Raw genomic sequence first — 16,567 nt, forward strand, 5'->3', positions numbered from 1 at the left:
CTTGCCATCATCGACAAATGACAAACGCTCAATCGGATTTAGGTCTGGAGATATGCTTGGCCAGTCCATCGCCTTTATTAAACTGCTCAACTGGCTACTTTACATTGTAGCAGACAGACATTTCCTCACTGTTGGACCATGAATCAAATATTTACAAAAATGGAAGGAATGTAGTCACGTGTGAACAATTGTAAATGCCAGCGTCCTCGCACTTGGAATCCAAATCCTTTATTTGTCAAGGTAATTTAGTGAGACGAGATTGAAATGATATCAAAACGTTTGGGGATCAGTTTGGGTATGCTTAGGGTTTTAAAAATGAATGTAAGCAATTCATGACAACAAAAAAATGTTTATGCGGCGGGTATTGGTCCCTAACCCCCGGCGGAACGGGGAGGGTTCACTGTACAGTACATTTACAAAACAGAAAACAGCGTGCGATTGGCAGTCTTCAGTTCGGCGCAGACAGAATTCCTGACGTGATGAAGTTGTTGGGCAGGGGGCTCCGTCCCCCGTCCTCGTTCGCCTCAGAGGGGTGCTGTGGGACCAGAGCGCAAGTTTAGCATGGATGCGACGAAGCAACGTGGTACCGATCTGCATGAATCTTTTTTCAAATTGACACAGTAACACCATTGCTGATCTTGATAAGACACTGTTCCAGAAATTGAGAAGGAGTTTGGGACACTTTTGGACAATTCAACATGCCCTGGGTCCAACAGATTTGGAGATGCTAATTCTCGTCCCGACCGCTTTACATTTGGCTGGGAACAGCTTCAGTGTGCGTTGGAGATCACTGAAGCCCAACAAAACTACATCATCTGCAAAAAGCAGAGATGCATGACTGAGGCCACCAAACTGGACCCCACTCAACACCTGAGCTGCACCTAGAAATTCTGTCCACAAAAGTGGCAAAGGGCAGCCTTGGCCGGGTCCAACCTCACAATAGTTCAACAATACAAATCGTTCATTATTGTTACAATATGCCTGATTAAATAAAAAAAAAAAACTAAATATGAACTCACAAATCTGCGGAAGATCTTGTTAAACAGGCCGTTCTTTGGACTTTCGGGCGCTTCCATCCACTGCAGGTCTTGAGGTCGAGAACCGTTGGGTCCAAAAACGTTGAGCTCATTGAAGCAGCCCGTCTCAATGAGCTGCAGGAGAAAACCGAAAACGAAGAGGAAACTTTAGGTGGGGCTGGACTGATTGCTGTGTGGCTCGCGAGTCAAAGGTGACTGGCCTCGTTCTGCCAGGTGATGGGAACGCTTCCCGTGTTGAATTTGGCGTAGAAGCTGCTGTCGTCTTGGTTGAGGGTGACGCCCTTCACAGAAGCAAACTCCTCGATGTCCTGAACGTCGCTGCAGTAAACCAGCCTGGGCTGCACAGCGCCGCAAACGGACGCGGTCACAACTGGGCAACAAACTAAACAATTTTTGAAAAAAATTGTGGCTCACGTCAGGTTTAAAGGGCGCCCCCAGAAGCCCCGCCTCCAGCATGCGGAAGTTGATTTCTTTAAAGAAAGGATGTGCCTGAACGTCTCGGCCTCCTGACGTCTGACAGCCTAGCCTCCTGTTGGGGTCTTTGACCAGCAGCTTTTGACAAGACATCAAAGTCAACATCTTGTGTTTCATCTGTGAAGATTCAGTCATTCAGGTCATGGCAACCCACAAATGTTGAGTGGAGGCAACTGAACTTCTTGATTGTTTCACCATGAATCCAAATATTGTCGCTGACAACGTCCTGATGGCACTCCCCCAAAGATTTTGGGAAAAGTGGCTGCTAATGTGTCATTTTGCCACTGGACAGAACAACCGGTTGTCATTCACGCTTAACAACCAACCAGTTGCTCAACCAACTAACCAACAATCTAATTATTTGACTTATCAAGCAACCAGTCATTTGAACATCCTATCAAACCATTTGACCAATCAATTGGACAATTGGTTAACCTATCAATCAACTCACCAACCGTCCTCTCAACTAATCAACTAACTAGTTGGGTAAATTGAATGGTTGGTTAGTTGAGTGGCCGGTTGGTTAGTTGAGTGATCAATTGGTTGGTTGGTTTTGTGGGATGGTTCGTCGCATGGTTGGTTAGTTGATTGGTTGGCTGATCATTTGATTGGTTGCGGTGTGGTTAGGGAATTTGATAAATTGATAGGATGGTTTGATAGTGTTGATTAGTCAATTGGTCGGTAAGTCAATCGGTCAAATGGTTGGGAGGTTAATTGTTACTTTGCTTGGCGTTTTGGTCATACAATCAGCTGGTTAGTCACTTGATTCATAGGTTAATTGTTGATTAGGTTCAGTTATATTGATTAAAAGTACAGTGTGTAGAATTGAGGGCCATCTAGTGGCGAGCCAATAGAATGCGATGAAGGGCACGCATTTTAAAACACGCAGACTACGGCGCCTCAGAGAGCCCACACTTTGATACCGATTTCTTCAGCAGAGGTGCAAGCAAAGTGTCATCCCAGACGACTTTCTTGCATTTCCTCAAGTGGCGGAGTACGTGCATAGCATCTGTTACGTGATGCTCTAAGTCACGATGCCGAGGAACGCTGTTCGCTAAGTTTGTCTCTGTCAGGTATCCGTAGCAGAAAGATGGCGGCGAAACATTGCAGCCTCCTGTAGGGGAGGCGCATTTTATGGAATATAATTCGCCATTACGTCACCTATAATTACATGACAACATTTATGTTGATGTAGCAGAACAGATTTTTTTCTCCATATTATTGAAATTAAATAATGTTAAGAGATGAGCACATTTTTACTCACTGTCCCCTTTCAGCTGAAAATTGAAGAAGGATTTTTTTTCCAACTACCCTTGCCACCGTTCAACTTTTGCATCTATGGTTCCCATGAGAACAAGAGTGATGGCCTTGAACCTGCGAGCAGATATCTTTGGCTTGTGGTGTGAAGCGCTCGCCATACTCCTCTTGCTTGGTCTTGATCCTTTCCTCCATGTCGACCTTTTTGGGATGCTCGCCCTTCATTCTGAGGACGGGCTGGCCCGCCGTCATCTCGTAGATGAGGCAACCCAGACCCCACCAGTCGGCACTCACGCCGTAATATTCATGGGCGATCACCTCCGGGGCTGTGCACGGGATCGAAGGAAGATTTTGGTGAGGGGAGAAAAAAAATCAGGTTCTGCTGTCACAAAAAAAAAAGGCCGATAATCATTTGGTACCAGGCGCTCACAACGAGTGCAAACGCTCAGTTGACCAGCTATTTTGCCTGAATTGAAGTTGTGTTAGGAAGAAAAAATGGATTAGTGTTAGTTTGAAGATAGAGAGAAGGCTTCTTGAAAGAAAGTGGATTCCGATCTTGTTGGATACTGACCCATGTATCCCAGCGTGCCCACGCGGCCTCGCACCACCCCGCTCTCGGACACGCGAATGGCGAGGCCCAGGTCGGAGATCCTGATGTGTCCTGTGCCAACAAAACACATGAGACGTTTTGTTTTGGTTTCTTTTTTGGAGACAGGGCGTAAAACTGTAATTAACCAGGAATTCATGTGTAGGGTGTTTTCGAGCTCACACATTAAACAGAGTAGGCCACCACGCCCGGCTGGACCATTTAAGCGGTGATTTAAAATTAAAAAAAAAAAAAGGCAACACAACCCGTTGTGTCGTCGAGGCTAAAAATAGTTTTGTGTTTGCATACCGTGTTCGTCCAACAATATGTTCTCCGGCTTCAGGTCCCTGAAAGACAAGATGGCCTTTGATGTCAGAGAGTGGTGGAATGGACATAAGCATGTCATGGGGATGTGGAGGCGGGTGTCCCCCCCCCCAAAAAAAGTTGTTTGTTTTTCCCCCCCAGACCCCGTAACGATGTGTTCATGATTAAATGTTATCAAGTTAAAGGGTGCATGAATGCATTAAAACCAAGGCAGTTTATTTTTTCCAGTTCAGTTATAATGACGGTGAATTATTGGCGAATCTTTCCTTTTTGCAGGCTGGCCCAGTCTTTGTGTATAAGGAGGGGGGGGGTCACTGTAGTCTCAACAGTATATGACACTTACAGAGGAGACGGGTTCTACATATAGTCAAGTCAGTCATCAACAAAAGATGAGAGATGAGAAGATTCGATACGTTTCTCGATCTGTGCAGTGTGTGATATTCCCGGATACAGTGAGTCGTATCGTTGATTCTGTTCAATTGAAAATCGATTTTTCCAATTTGAATTGTTTTTGTTACACCCCTGATGCAAGGCTCTGAATGTTTTTTTTTTTTTCCCAGCGATACGCAGTGCCCAAACACCTGTAGAAATGAGTGCGAGCAGTTCCCAAAGTCGCGTCTAGTCGTTAGGGAGTGGCCCCACGCCGAGCAACCGAATCCCATGGGCGTGTCTCTCAAAGCACGCTTGTAAACCAATGCTATCCTCCATACACATTAGGCTCGCCGCACACACCGAGCGACGCGACAGAAGTGGACCATCCTCAATAAAATGATAATTGGTTGCCGACTGCAACACACCCCAAGCGAATATGCGCCGCGCATCCGCAGGCTTGCTGCAATGGAAAAACTGTGACACAGTCTCGGGTTTTCAGGCTTCACAAACACTAAACTGGACCGTTGTCAAGGAAGAAGCAGATTGAGGAAAGGAGAGAAGATCATTTCAGAAGCCTGATATTTCAGGTTACGTGTCATTCTGTCGTAATATTTTCTCAAAGGCTTCAAAAAACGAGTGTGAAGATGCCATATCTGAAATAATTATCGGAATTTAGCAGATTATGCCACGAATATACAGTATGCAGTACGTGAACCGGTTCTGAGAGGGCCACAACAACCTAGCTCATATTGGCACCACATTCCCATACCTCGAAAAGGCTTCGTGTTATGCCAGGGTGGCCACACTGGGTGGGGGGGGGGACTTGGCTATACAGAACTCGATGGATCTGACCGTCGGACCCACCCACTCTCCCTGCCGAAGGGCATATTAGCTACAACTAGCGAGTCCATGATCCATGGCAACTGGAAAAGGAGCTTGGGAAACAGACCCTCACCCTCCACCCCCCTTACCCACCTCCCAGCTTATTACCAGGTCTGCAACTGACAAATGTGACTTTGTCTGACATGTTGGTGTGGCTCACCTGTAAATGATAGACTTCTCGTGCAGGTGCATGAGACCGCAACAGACCTCGGCGGCGTACAATCGCACTCGTTTATCGTCCAATCCGGCCGGGCCCATGTTGTAAATGTGAAACTTGAGGTCTCCCCCGCTCATCATGGTGAGAACCAAGCACAGGTCGTGTTTGGTCTCGTAGGCGTATGCTAGATTCACCTAAGGCATGACAGCAGCTGCGTCAGAGTCTCAAGTTTGAAGTCGCTAACTTTGTCGCACAGGAGATACGTTCGATAACACAAACGCAGTGTTGACAACTTTACTGTTCGCTGGGGCTATATTTAGCAACTTGTCAGACTGCTCGAGCCACCGTTTTTCAACAAAAGAAACTAATAACTTTCCGCGAGGAACCAGACATGAGCCAAATAATTTTTCACATTGTTTTCGCGTATAACAAGGAAGAACCGCTGTTGTACCCATTCTGAACTGAAACAAACTTGGCTCAATACGTAAGGAACCTAGATGTGGTTTCTCCGTGATAAGCGAACCTTTACTATGTTGTCCGCGACAGGGAAAGGTTTCTCACCACAAAGCGACTGTTCACGCTCTCCAGGATCTCCTTCTCATTGAGCGCCATTTCCTCACCTCGCCGCTTCTTCACATGCGTCTTCTGCAGCTTCTTGCAGGCGTACATCATCCCCGTGGCCCGCACCTGACACGCCCATACCTGGTCGGGAAGCAAACCATTGGAAACATCTTCCCAGGACGTGTGTGGCAATCCTCAGGGTTCTGTTCTTGGTCCTTCACAGTTAGATTTTTTTTTTGGGGGGGGGGGGTTCCAAAGACATTACATATATCTATAATATTTGATCGGGGAGGGTGGGGGTGTTCTGATAAACAGCGACGTTTGGGCTTATCTACACGAAGCGCACTAAGGACTCGTATGGTTCTTCAAGGTTCTGGTCACAGTTGTTGAAAGCTTCAACGAGACTTTGATTCAGGACTCTTGAGATTCCTCAGGAATCTATTCTTGGTCCTTTTGTATTTATAGCCTAAACCTGGCTTCAAACCCCTTCCTTGAAAACCCAGTCTACAAACTCTAACCTGTAGGCCTTTTTTTTAAACCCAAAACCTTTTAAGGGTTTTTGGTATCACCAAGTATGACGCTTAATTTTCAGCCAACGTTGAGCAGAGTTTTGAAAATGAAGGGAAAAACAATGAAGTCACCTCCCCAAAGCCTCCTTTGCCTAACACTCGGTATTGTCGGAACTCGTTCTTGGTGACCGGCCTCCTGAAGGACAAATATGGAGGAAGTTTACGAGCCAGGCGACTGACACATGTCAATCGATCAATTCACCAAATCGATCACTAACCTTTCTAGCATCTTCCACTGCAGGAAGCGGTCAAAGTACATGCTGCACTGGTACTGCTCAAAAGGTTCTCCGCTGAGGAATGTGTGAAGATCACTAAACACAACAACGCAGCTGTCAATCACAGCCCGAAGCCCCGCCTCCTCTGGGCAGCAGCGGTGCATGCTGGAACGTACTCTCTGCAGTTCTTGAAGATATCAGTCCAGGGTTCGCGATCTAGACTCCACATGCAGCCTCGCTTGTGTTTGGACACCTCGGGGATAAACTGTGACGTCTGAACACACAAATAGGTGAGGACACACACACACACAAACACACACATACATACAAAGTGAGGCCATGTGCACGCGCTTACACACACACACATTAATGGTGAAGAACTCTTGAACGATGTGTAGTCCAACCGCTCGCCTGTCCTCATCTCGCTGCATCTCAAATTCGTCCTGAAGACAAAACAGCATATCAAATTACCTCCACCAAGGAACTTGTTGTGTGGCTTTGACAAAAGGGATTCAATCGGTGCCAAGGAGGATGAAGAAGAATCATTTGTTGCTGATGTGTGATTATGTAACAAGCCCAAATCATTAGAAACGCGTCCAAGTGGCAGCACAAAAGTGTTGTGCTCTACACGATGTATACACGCCCACACTGGAACGCGACAGACAAATGTCAGCGCCAGGCCGAAAATTGGATGGAGAACATTTTTCCCCCCCAAAAAATAAAAGTTGAAATCAAATTAGAGTGCGACTACAGTATTGTAATCAACTCGGCTTGAAATCCTTATCCTAAGACGTTTAAAATTGTGATTTCAAACCCTTGTTTGTGGAAGTGAGAATAGTAAGTGTGTGTGAATGTTGTGCGTGCGTGCATGTATATGTGGTACCAGAGCCTGACGCAGCTCCCCGTACTTTCGTAGTTTGTCTTGGCTGTAACAGAACTGGTCAAAGAGCTTTCGGCCGATGGGCTGCACCACGCATATGTCCCAGAAGTCCCGCACTGAACACACACACACACACACACACACACACAGAGTCTCTCGGTCACATCACACGCACACTTCTCACACGCCGACGCAGCCGAGGCGCACGCACCTATGTTGGCGGCCAAGTTGCTGCATCGGCTGATGTGCGGGAAGCGAAGCATCTCTTGCCATTTCCAGCTTCGGCCTTTGGTCCCGCCTCCTACGTGGACACGCACACACACACACACCCTTATGAACATAATGAAACACGTACACACAAGTTGAAGTGCGCGCACACTTCACGCCGCTGGTACACAAAACCAGATGCACACAAAAATGTATTCATATGTATTTATATATGTATACATGCCCACAAAGACATGGCTACATGTGCGCTCACGTGTATACGGATGTGAGGGATATTTGGCTTTCAGTCGCCTTTCTACCCGGCGACTCGGCTGATCCGAAAAAGTTTTCAATAGGATTCAGGTCTGGAGAAAGTGCAGGTTGAGGTACACCAATGTCCGCCACAGCCGTTGCCTGATGATGTCATTGCACATCCGGGTCGACGAGCACTCGGACCGTGCTGATGTAAACTCTTTCGACTGGTCTGACATGACACTTGTGTCTCTCACAACGTGCCCGGAGTTGATTGGCGTTCATCGTCCGTTTACTCGGGGGCATTGTTCCCAATATAGCGGTCATCAGCATGGGATGTGGCCAAAGCGCGTCCACTCCTACATCTTTCTGTGACTCTTCCAGTCTCTCTGTGTCTCTATTGCAACCCGCCGATGACACTCTGCGACACCCTAAGCTCAGTGCCCGCTTCCGTCTGAGAACGTCCCCGTTTGAAGCATCGCCATGGCGACATAATGTTGAGTCACCGTTAGCCGTCGTCTTGGTCTCATGATATCAAGAATTGAAACGGCATGATGAGGACGACTGGTTCAACACCAGCTCGAATTGAACCACGACACTTATTGGTCGATTCGAGGGTGTCGTGAGTTTTGCCGCCCAGCTCCTCGTTGGGGAACAGCAACTTGTGCAAAATGTACTGAAACGTTTAACAATTGGACATGTGCATTCAAAAGCTGAGAGAAGCTCACATTAAGTTCACCTGTAAATATTTGAATACATTTCAGGTTAGTTCTGAAATTTCATCCGAAAGCCAAATATCCCGAACATTTTGTGAGGCGTGTGTGTGTGTAAACGTACGCACTTCAATAGACACGAATGCGCGTGCACACAGTAAAAATGCACATCAAATCTAAATTACAAACGTGAATACACTCAGGATAAAAGCACACACACTAACATATTTATGTGTAAGTATCTACGCTTAAGTGCACACAGACACACACACACAAAATTTTGGCTGTGCCCATCCTATTTTTAGCCTCTCAGGTCGAGCCTGCATTACCACATTTTAGTGTCGTTTGACGTCCTCTCCTGGCAAACGTTAAAATGCAAATATATCCTTTGAGCACCGTGTGAAACGAAACAAGGTGAAAGGTCACTGAGATCTGGACCCCGCGAGGTCGTGACCCCCCGAGGCGGCAAACGCTCATCGCTCTTTGTCAAACGCAATCGCAAACGTGGGGGAACTTCACACAGTTCTGTGAAGCCTCCAGTAAAGCTTAGCTTAGCATTAGCATCGCAACCAGAAGACCAATCGACCAAATGACGTGCGTACCTTCTCTGGCCCTCACAAGAGCCCTGTTGGCCACCAGACTGTCAATCTCCATCAAAGCATATGCGTGTGCGTGAAAATGTAATACACATCGCACTGAAATACCTCCACCAGGGAAGGGGAGGAGTTTGTGCAGGTAGACCACGCCCGCCCCGTGCCGTCCTCGGCCGTGGAATGTTTTTCTTGTTTTGTTCATTGTCGTTCTTATCTCATCTTGTGTGAAACGGGCGACCTCCGAGTTTGCTTTCCGAGTTATTTATAGAACATTCCACCGGAAACGCTGGTGGGATTTTCCATCTATTTGTTTTAAATTTGTACAACACTTGACGCGCAGCCCATTGTTCTCATCGTGTACTGTACACCTTGGGACAGATTGGCAAGTGGAGATGACAAACGTCGGCTATCAAAAGTCTACACACCCCTGTTCGAATGCAGTGTTTCCAACATCCCAAAAAACCCCAAAACAAAGCCAAGATGAATCATCCCCAAAAGGTTTTCACCAGTAATGTGAACTCTGACCTGTACACAAACATTTGCATATTTTCGTGAGAGAAAGGCGATGTTGTGACGTGGTTTCATAAGTGCGCACACCCTCATAATTGCCAATGTGGCACTTGGAAATGAACCACTCACATACAGATACTTGGGAACAGAGTGCTCTAAATCACATTCGCATGTTCGAGAAGGCTTTCCAAACATGTTATTGCACTTTTTGGTGGGGGTGTCCTGAAAAGTGAATATTTTGCAGGGTACGAGGATTTCGCCTCACATTAGTGATATACTAGTCGGCTCTTTCTACTTGGTAGTAAGACAATTCAACACACCTATATAACTTTTCATGCGTTTGTGTGTGTGTGTGTGTGTGTGTGTGTGTCACTACCAGTGAAATGCAAGTACTGTAGTAGGATTCTACTATGCATGTGCAAAATGAAGTAAGTAAACTTTTATTTTTGTGATACTTTTTGAAACACACAGTTACCAAGTGCTTCACAGATACAAAATTGTTCACTGTTTGTTTTAGGTGTCTCCCTCCTCCAACACACCTGATTCAAATCCTGAACATTTTGAATCAGGTGTGTTGGAGGAGAGGACAGGTGCCCTTAAGAACCGGAGTCAGTCCCTGAACTTGACTAAACGATTTTAATGTTTGTTTTTTTGGGCTGGAGTGTTTATTTTATTACCTGGTGGTGTCAGCAGATTTGTAGCTCGGAATGCGCTAATGCGCTAAAGGAAGAAAAGACCCCAATTCACTGAAATAATTTAGCTGAAAGTCGGAAACGATGAAAATAAATTGAGACTGCTTTGCTACATCTGGCACAGCGTGCCTTGAATCCATGCAGACGAGGATGTAAATGAAACGTCGAAGCTTTCGAGGTAGTGGGGCGTGCCGTCAAGTATCAGGAAGTTTGATCTTTTTACGTCTTTGTATTTATTTATTTCACTTCTGTCCGTTTCATGTCATTTCAAGATTCTCTCGTTTGACCAACAGTTCATTCCAGGCGTTTGATACTCGTGTGCAAAGTTCAAATAGTGCACAGTTTTGCTTCGCGACTATGACGTCGGCAGAAAGAAAATTTCATTAATTTTAATTAGGTTCAGTCTTACAAGCGAGAACAAAGACTGGTATAAAAAGGCTCGAACGTCTTTCGCCTCTTTCGGACGTCACAACGTCGCTTCGCGTTTCAACGACTGGATTGCTGTAATTGTGGCAATTTACAGGAAAGCGTTTTTGTTTAAATGTCATTTCATTTTGTATGATTGCGGTTACAATGAAAAACATGCGGACACTTGAGTCATGTCCACGCTTTGGAAGTGTTTCGGACGCCATCTGCTGGCGAAATACGACTATAGTCCGTCTTTGGTGATTGGAATTTTTTTTCTTTTTTTCACCCCAGCACACGGAGACAAGAAACTAATTTACGATTTAAAATTAAGTGTTAAAAGGCAGAGGGAACATGGTGTTCAATTATGGGCACTCGAGTTTGACATCACTAGCCAAGACAAAACACGTTAATTTTTCTTTTTTTTTTTTTACCTTAACAGAATTTCGAGTAGCCGTCCAAACTGCTGAGCGGCAGCGGGGAACATGTAACCCGGGATTGAAGACGCAAATTTATTGGCGACAGGACAGCCGCAACCACTAAATGTTTTGCTTCGCCAAAGCCTTTACCAACTCGACTCTTGCTTTTGGTAAGTTTAGCCGATCACAATAATCTGAGGCTTTTAAAAGATCAGTCAAACTCATCCAAGGTTCCATCAGCTTTTATTCACTATCTCGTGTGGACGTTTCCATTCCACCGGCGCAGGTCAAAAGTTTTTGGGCCATCTATTTCAATTGGTCACTCGCTCATTTAACATGCACATCATAAAATATTTGACATAGCGGTCCAGTGCTTTGCTTTAATTGTCATCGTTTGTCCACACGAGATCAAGTAGAATGCACGAATATACAGGAAATACCAGAAAGTTGATCCAACACAAGAAGGCAGACGAATTCAACTCCCACAGAAATTGGTTTCAATATTTAACACTTTCATTTTCAATCTTTATTGCTCAATGCCAAAAAAACTCAGCAGGCAAATGCTTTCCCTCCACTGTGTGTTCTTGTATGTATCTTTAAGTTTCCCTTTCGAGAGAATCTCTGACCGCAAACTGAGCAAGCAAAAGGTTTTTCTCCGGTGTGCGTTTGGCTGTGGCTTCTCAAGTTTCCTTTTAGAGAGAACGCTTGGCCACAAACGGTGCATGCAAAAGGTTTCTCTCCAGTGTGCGTTCTTGTGTGGGATTTTAAATGTTCCTTTGTAGCGAATCTTTTCGAGCAAGCTGAGCATGCGAAGGGTTTCTCTCCGGTGTGGATTCTCATGTGGATTTTTAAATACCCCTTCACAATAAATGTCTGGCCACAAACTGAGCAGGCAAAAGCTTTCCCGCTAGTGTGGGTTCTTGTGTGTATTTTCAAATATCCCTTCGTAGTAAACCTTTGGTTACAAACTGAACAGGCAAAAGGCTTCTCCCCAGTGTGGATTCTTGTATGTGCTTTCAAATGTCCCTTAACGGAGAATCTTTGACCACACACTGAGCAGGCAAAAGGCTTTTCGCCAGTGTGCGTTCTTTTATGAATTCCTAAATGTCCCTTCTGAGAAAATCTTTTACCGCAAACAGAGCAGGAAAAAGGTTCCTCACCAGTGTGCGTTCTTCTGTGAATTCCTAAATGTCCCTTCTGAGAAAATCTTTTCCCGCAAACTGAGCAGGAAAAGGGTTTATCTCCTGTGTGCGTTCTTGTGTGACTCGTCAGGCTCCCTTTTTCAGAGAATCTCTGACCACAAACTGAGCAGACAAAAGGTTTCTCTCCAGTGTGCGTTTTAGTGTGGGCAGTCAAATGGTTTCTTTGAGCAAATCTCTGGCCGCAAAACGAGCAGACAAACGGCTTCTCTCCAGTGTGTGTTCTCGTGTGTGTTGTCAGACTATTTCTTTGAGCAAATGTCTGGCCACAAATGGAACAGACAAACGGTTTCTCTCCAGTGTGTATTCTTGTGTGTCTTCTTAAATGTCCCTCTTGCGTGAATCTTTGACCACAAACTGAGCAGGCAAAAGGTTTCTCTCCAGTGTGCGTCATCAGGTGTTTTTTCAAAAGACACTTGTAGACAAATGTTTTCCCGCATTGAGAGCATTTCCAGTGTTGGTTGTCAACGTGACCTTCGTATTCTTCATCATCATCAGTGTGAGGAGAGTATGACATCGCGTCGTCACTATCTGACAGTGGCGCTATGAGTCCGTCTGTCGGTGATTGTCCTTCACCTTCTGTCGTCTCATGCTGACTTGAGCTGTTGCTGCTGGGACGCTCCACCCCTTCGCTGGCCTCACTTTGATCCTCGGAATCTTCACTTTTCAAAGGAGCACCTGTAAATTGCAAGGTGATGATGTCTTCATCTTCTTCCTCTTTGATGTGCGGATGCTTGGACATCTCACTGGCTTGAATCTGAGTGGCTTCTTCTTCTTCTTCCTCCTCTTTCATGGAAGGGCGCTCCAGCTCATCCTCTTTTTGTCCGTCACCTCTCTCATCCCCCTGCTGCTGCTGCCCGAAGACACCAAGGTACGTTTTGCTCATGTCTGCAAGACACAAGAAGACAACAGTGTGTTTTGGGCACATCAAGTAGGTTGTGACTTCCACGTTTGCAATTCTGCCTCGATTTAACATGGTTGGGCGAGCCAAAATAGTCAAAGAACAAGTTAAGATAGATTTGTAACGTGAAGGTCTGCCCCTTCCCGCAACATAATGACTTGCTTTATACAGCATAAGTCCCATGATCCCCACGTCAACTGTCACTGGCAGTTTAGCGACAAAAACAATCCAGCACACGAACCGAGTCTGCGAGGGAGAGGAAGAAGTGAACAAACCTGCTGAGTTTAAGCAAACTCGAAGCTTCTCACAAGCAGCGTCGCGTACTTGATGAAGTTGTCGCTAGTTGTCGTCTTTTGCTCCGTGAAGTTCCGAAGTGTACTCCGTTGTCCTCCTTGCAAATATTTTCAAACGATCATCACCAAACTTTTCGCTAATATTTGACTTCCGTTGAGCGATTACAAACGCGTCTCTGTGTGCTTAGCGGCTGGCAAGCTAGGCTAAGCTAGGCCGTGAAGGGTCATCGGCGCACCGAGACACCAAGATTTGCTAGATGCCGTTTTAGTTCAGTTAAGTGGCGATAGAAGACATTTGCGTCAAGTCTTCAACACGTTCGTTCGACACAAAATTAAAAAAAAAATATTTGTAGAGCGTGTGCGGTTGCGTCAAAAGAAAAAAAACACATAAAATGTACGGCAAATACACTTGGACAAATTTAAAACTCATGCACCTATCCAACGCATAAATAAGGCGACGGGATACAGAAGTGAGCAGGGAGCCTGATCATGAAGAAATTGATATCATGACAGCTGCAGACAGTTTATCGAGCCTTCATTCAGAAGTCAAATGAACGCGGTGTAATCTGGACGCGGGACGACTATCACTACTCGACTGGACCGCATTGGGGAAATGTGGTTCGTCTTTGGTTGAGGTCGTCTCGGTGCATTTTGACGCTTGTCGGCCTAGCTTGGTTTAGCCTAGCCTAGGTTGGCTCGCTAGCCGCTAACAAAGAGACGCTTTGTGATCGCTCAGCAGTGAAAATCGTGTAAAAATGTCAGCGGGGCGGACAGCGGGGTACGAGGAGGAACTTTGTTGGGCAAAAGACGACAAGGAGCGACGACGTTGCAAACGACTCGAAGCCGTTTGCGAAACGCAGCATCCGAGAGTTGTGCTTCGTACAGCAGGTTTGCTCCATTTCTTCCTCTCACGTGTGTACTAACTGCGGTACTTTCTAATGTTAGGTTTACGATTTTTTTATTTGTTGTCTTTTTAGGGAAATAAAGAAAGCAAAGCAGCTTAATTTATTTGTCACACGGACGTGCACAGAGTATCTTCCTGGATTGCGGCATCCACAGGGCAGCCGCAGCCGTTGCTTGAAAATGTTTCAGAACACGTCCGTCGCCAATTGTTGACGAAGGGGCATCAGTTTCGGGTTAGGGTGAGCGACGTGCAATTTGCACGAGTGTAGTGGTCCTAGACTTTTTACACCGAGTACCCAATCAAAATGTGCTTGGTTCATTTACCACCACAATACAGTCACATAGTAGGCCCAAGTGTTCATCTAAAACCTGATTTTTTTTCCCTAATAATTGTTTATAACATTAACACGAGGCTTTAAAAATACACCCACTACTTAAATGGTTAAATTTAAACTGTATTGCATGCGAAAGTTCCGTAAAAATTGAACTTCATTAAGATTTTAAAAGCATATTCTATTGTGCATGCTTTTTCTCCCACTCAAGCCAAATAGCCAAATAATCACCAGAGAGTACAAAAGAGAAATGTGAGCTGGTGTTTTTCCTGTATTTTTTTTTGTCAAATTGCAATACGAGCCGCTATTGGGTGGGGGGGGTGCAATGTTATTTTTCCAATGTCATGCAGCCCTACGTCAATATAATTAAAATCACACCACATCAAAGTAACAACATAACTTGTATTCTTCCTTGTGTGTCCTGTAGACGTTGGTGAAAAGTACCCTGATCCTAGCCACCAGGAGACTCCGCCCTTTCCCATTGGAGGTGAAAAAGAGGAGCAGGAGTCCCCTCACGTGAAAGAAGAAGAAGAGGAGGAGAAACCAGGGCCTCCTTACATGAAGGAGGAAGAGCAAGAAGAGGACGTCACAAAGTTCCCATGCCCTGGTATTTCTCTCAAGACTGAAGATGAAGAGGACGGTCCCAGTGAGGCCAGAGGAGAGGCGGAGCCTCCCAGCAGCAGGAAGTCAAGTCAACACACGACAACAGGAGCTGACGGACAATCACCAGCAGATGGACTCTTGGCGCCACTGTCAGATAATGACGACGCAATGGCAAACTCTACCCATGATCAAGATGATGACGAGGAGGAAGAGTTTGAAGGTCATGTGACATGTCACACTGACAACAAACGCTGGGAATGTTCCGAGTGTGGGAAAACATATGCTTATAAGGGAAGTTTGAAACAACACATGCGAACGCACACTGGAGAAAAACCTTATGCGTGCGCAGTTTGTGGTAAAAGATTTTCAAAGGCGAGAATCTTGAAACTACATACAAGAACACACACCGGAGAGAAACCTTTTGCATGCACGGTCTGCGGGCAACGATTTTCTCAGAAGGGAAGTTTAAGCAGTCACACCAGAATACACACTGGAGAGAAACCTTTTGCATGCTCCTTTTGCGGCAAAAGTTTCTCTCACAAGCGAAGCTTGACAACACACACGAGAACGCACACGGGAGAGAAACCGTTTCCCTGTTCGGTTTGTGGTAAAAGATTTCCTGAGAAGGGAAGCTTAAAACGTCACACAAGAACACACACTAGAGAGAGATCTTTTGGCTGCTCGAATTGTGGTCAAAGGTTCTCTCAAAAGGAAGATTTAAAACAACACACAAGGACACATATTGTTGAGAAACTTTATACATGCACAGTTTGTGGGAACAGTTTCTTTAATAAGGGAAATTTGACAACACACACCAGAATACACGCCGGGGAGAGACCTTTTGCCTGATGGGATTCTGAGCAAACATTCACTCGAAGAAACCATTTGGGCACCCACACAAGAACGCACACATACACGCTTGAGAAAATTTGGCCCTACTTAGTGTGATAACTTCTTATATTCTCCGGACCTTCTCCCAAGCTTCCTGCAGACAAGAGCAGAGAATGAGCACTCATGGTGAAAGGCTTCATACTAAACAAATTAAATGCACTTCAAATACGGGATGATGATTGACACAATAGGCGGCAGGAAATTTGGACCCTTTGTGGCAAGATGTGAATGTCATCCTGAATAAAATACACCTCTTCACGCATTGGGACTCACTCACTATATTAATACTGTAATCTTACATTGTGAACGTGTCTGAAAAGTGAAAGTAAATGTCTTCCTA

General features: G+C 45.5%; 3 protein-coding genes across 3 annotated transcripts; 1 reads left to right on the forward strand and 2 right to left on the reverse strand.

The window, feature by feature from the left end:
* Positions 1-212: 212 nt before the first annotated feature.
* grk5 (G protein-coupled receptor kinase 5) lies at positions 213-9,231 on the reverse strand. Its single transcript, XM_052050648.1, has 16 exons — positions 9,089-9,231; positions 7,526-7,615; positions 7,318-7,430; positions 6,800-6,877; positions 6,611-6,708; positions 6,438-6,530; positions 6,292-6,355; positions 5,651-5,791; positions 5,093-5,283; positions 3,664-3,701; positions 3,340-3,429; positions 2,886-3,094; positions 1,452-1,589; positions 1,238-1,375; positions 1,020-1,151; positions 213-535 (listed from the first exon to the last, which is right to left on the reverse strand). The coding sequence occupies exons 1-16, from the start codon at positions 9,138-9,140 to the stop codon at positions 449-451; spliced, it is 1,752 nt and encodes a 583-aa protein (XP_051906608.1). The 5' UTR covers positions 9,141-9,231; the 3' UTR covers positions 213-448.
* A 2,100-nt stretch (positions 9,232-11,331) lies between these two features.
* Positions 11,332-13,896, reverse strand: LOC127590993 (gastrula zinc finger protein XlCGF57.1-like). The gene is made up of 2 exons (XM_052050724.1): positions 13,481-13,896; positions 11,332-13,192 (listed from the first exon to the last, which is right to left on the reverse strand). The coding sequence occupies exon 2, from the start codon at positions 13,188-13,190 to the stop codon at positions 11,655-11,657; it is 1,536 nt and encodes a 511-aa protein (XP_051906684.1). The 5' UTR covers positions 13,191-13,192; positions 13,481-13,896; the 3' UTR covers positions 11,332-11,654.
* Positions 13,897-13,946: 50 nt separating this feature from the next.
* Positions 13,947-16,489, forward strand: LOC127591030 (gastrula zinc finger protein XlCGF8.2DB-like). The gene is made up of 2 exons (XM_052050800.1): positions 13,947-14,386; positions 15,161-16,489. Exons 1-2 carry the CDS (start codon positions 14,254-14,256, stop codon positions 16,183-16,185), a joined length of 1,158 nt encoding a protein of 385 aa, XP_051906760.1. The 5' UTR covers positions 13,947-14,253; the 3' UTR covers positions 16,186-16,489.
* Positions 16,490-16,567: the final 78 nt, after the last annotated feature.

Source organism: Hippocampus zosterae, chromosome 18, assembly GCF_025434085.1.
Source record: "Hippocampus zosterae strain Florida chromosome 18, ASM2543408v3, whole genome shotgun sequence".
Classification (NCBI taxonomy): Eukaryota; Metazoa; Chordata; class Actinopteri; order Syngnathiformes; family Syngnathidae; genus Hippocampus; species Hippocampus zosterae.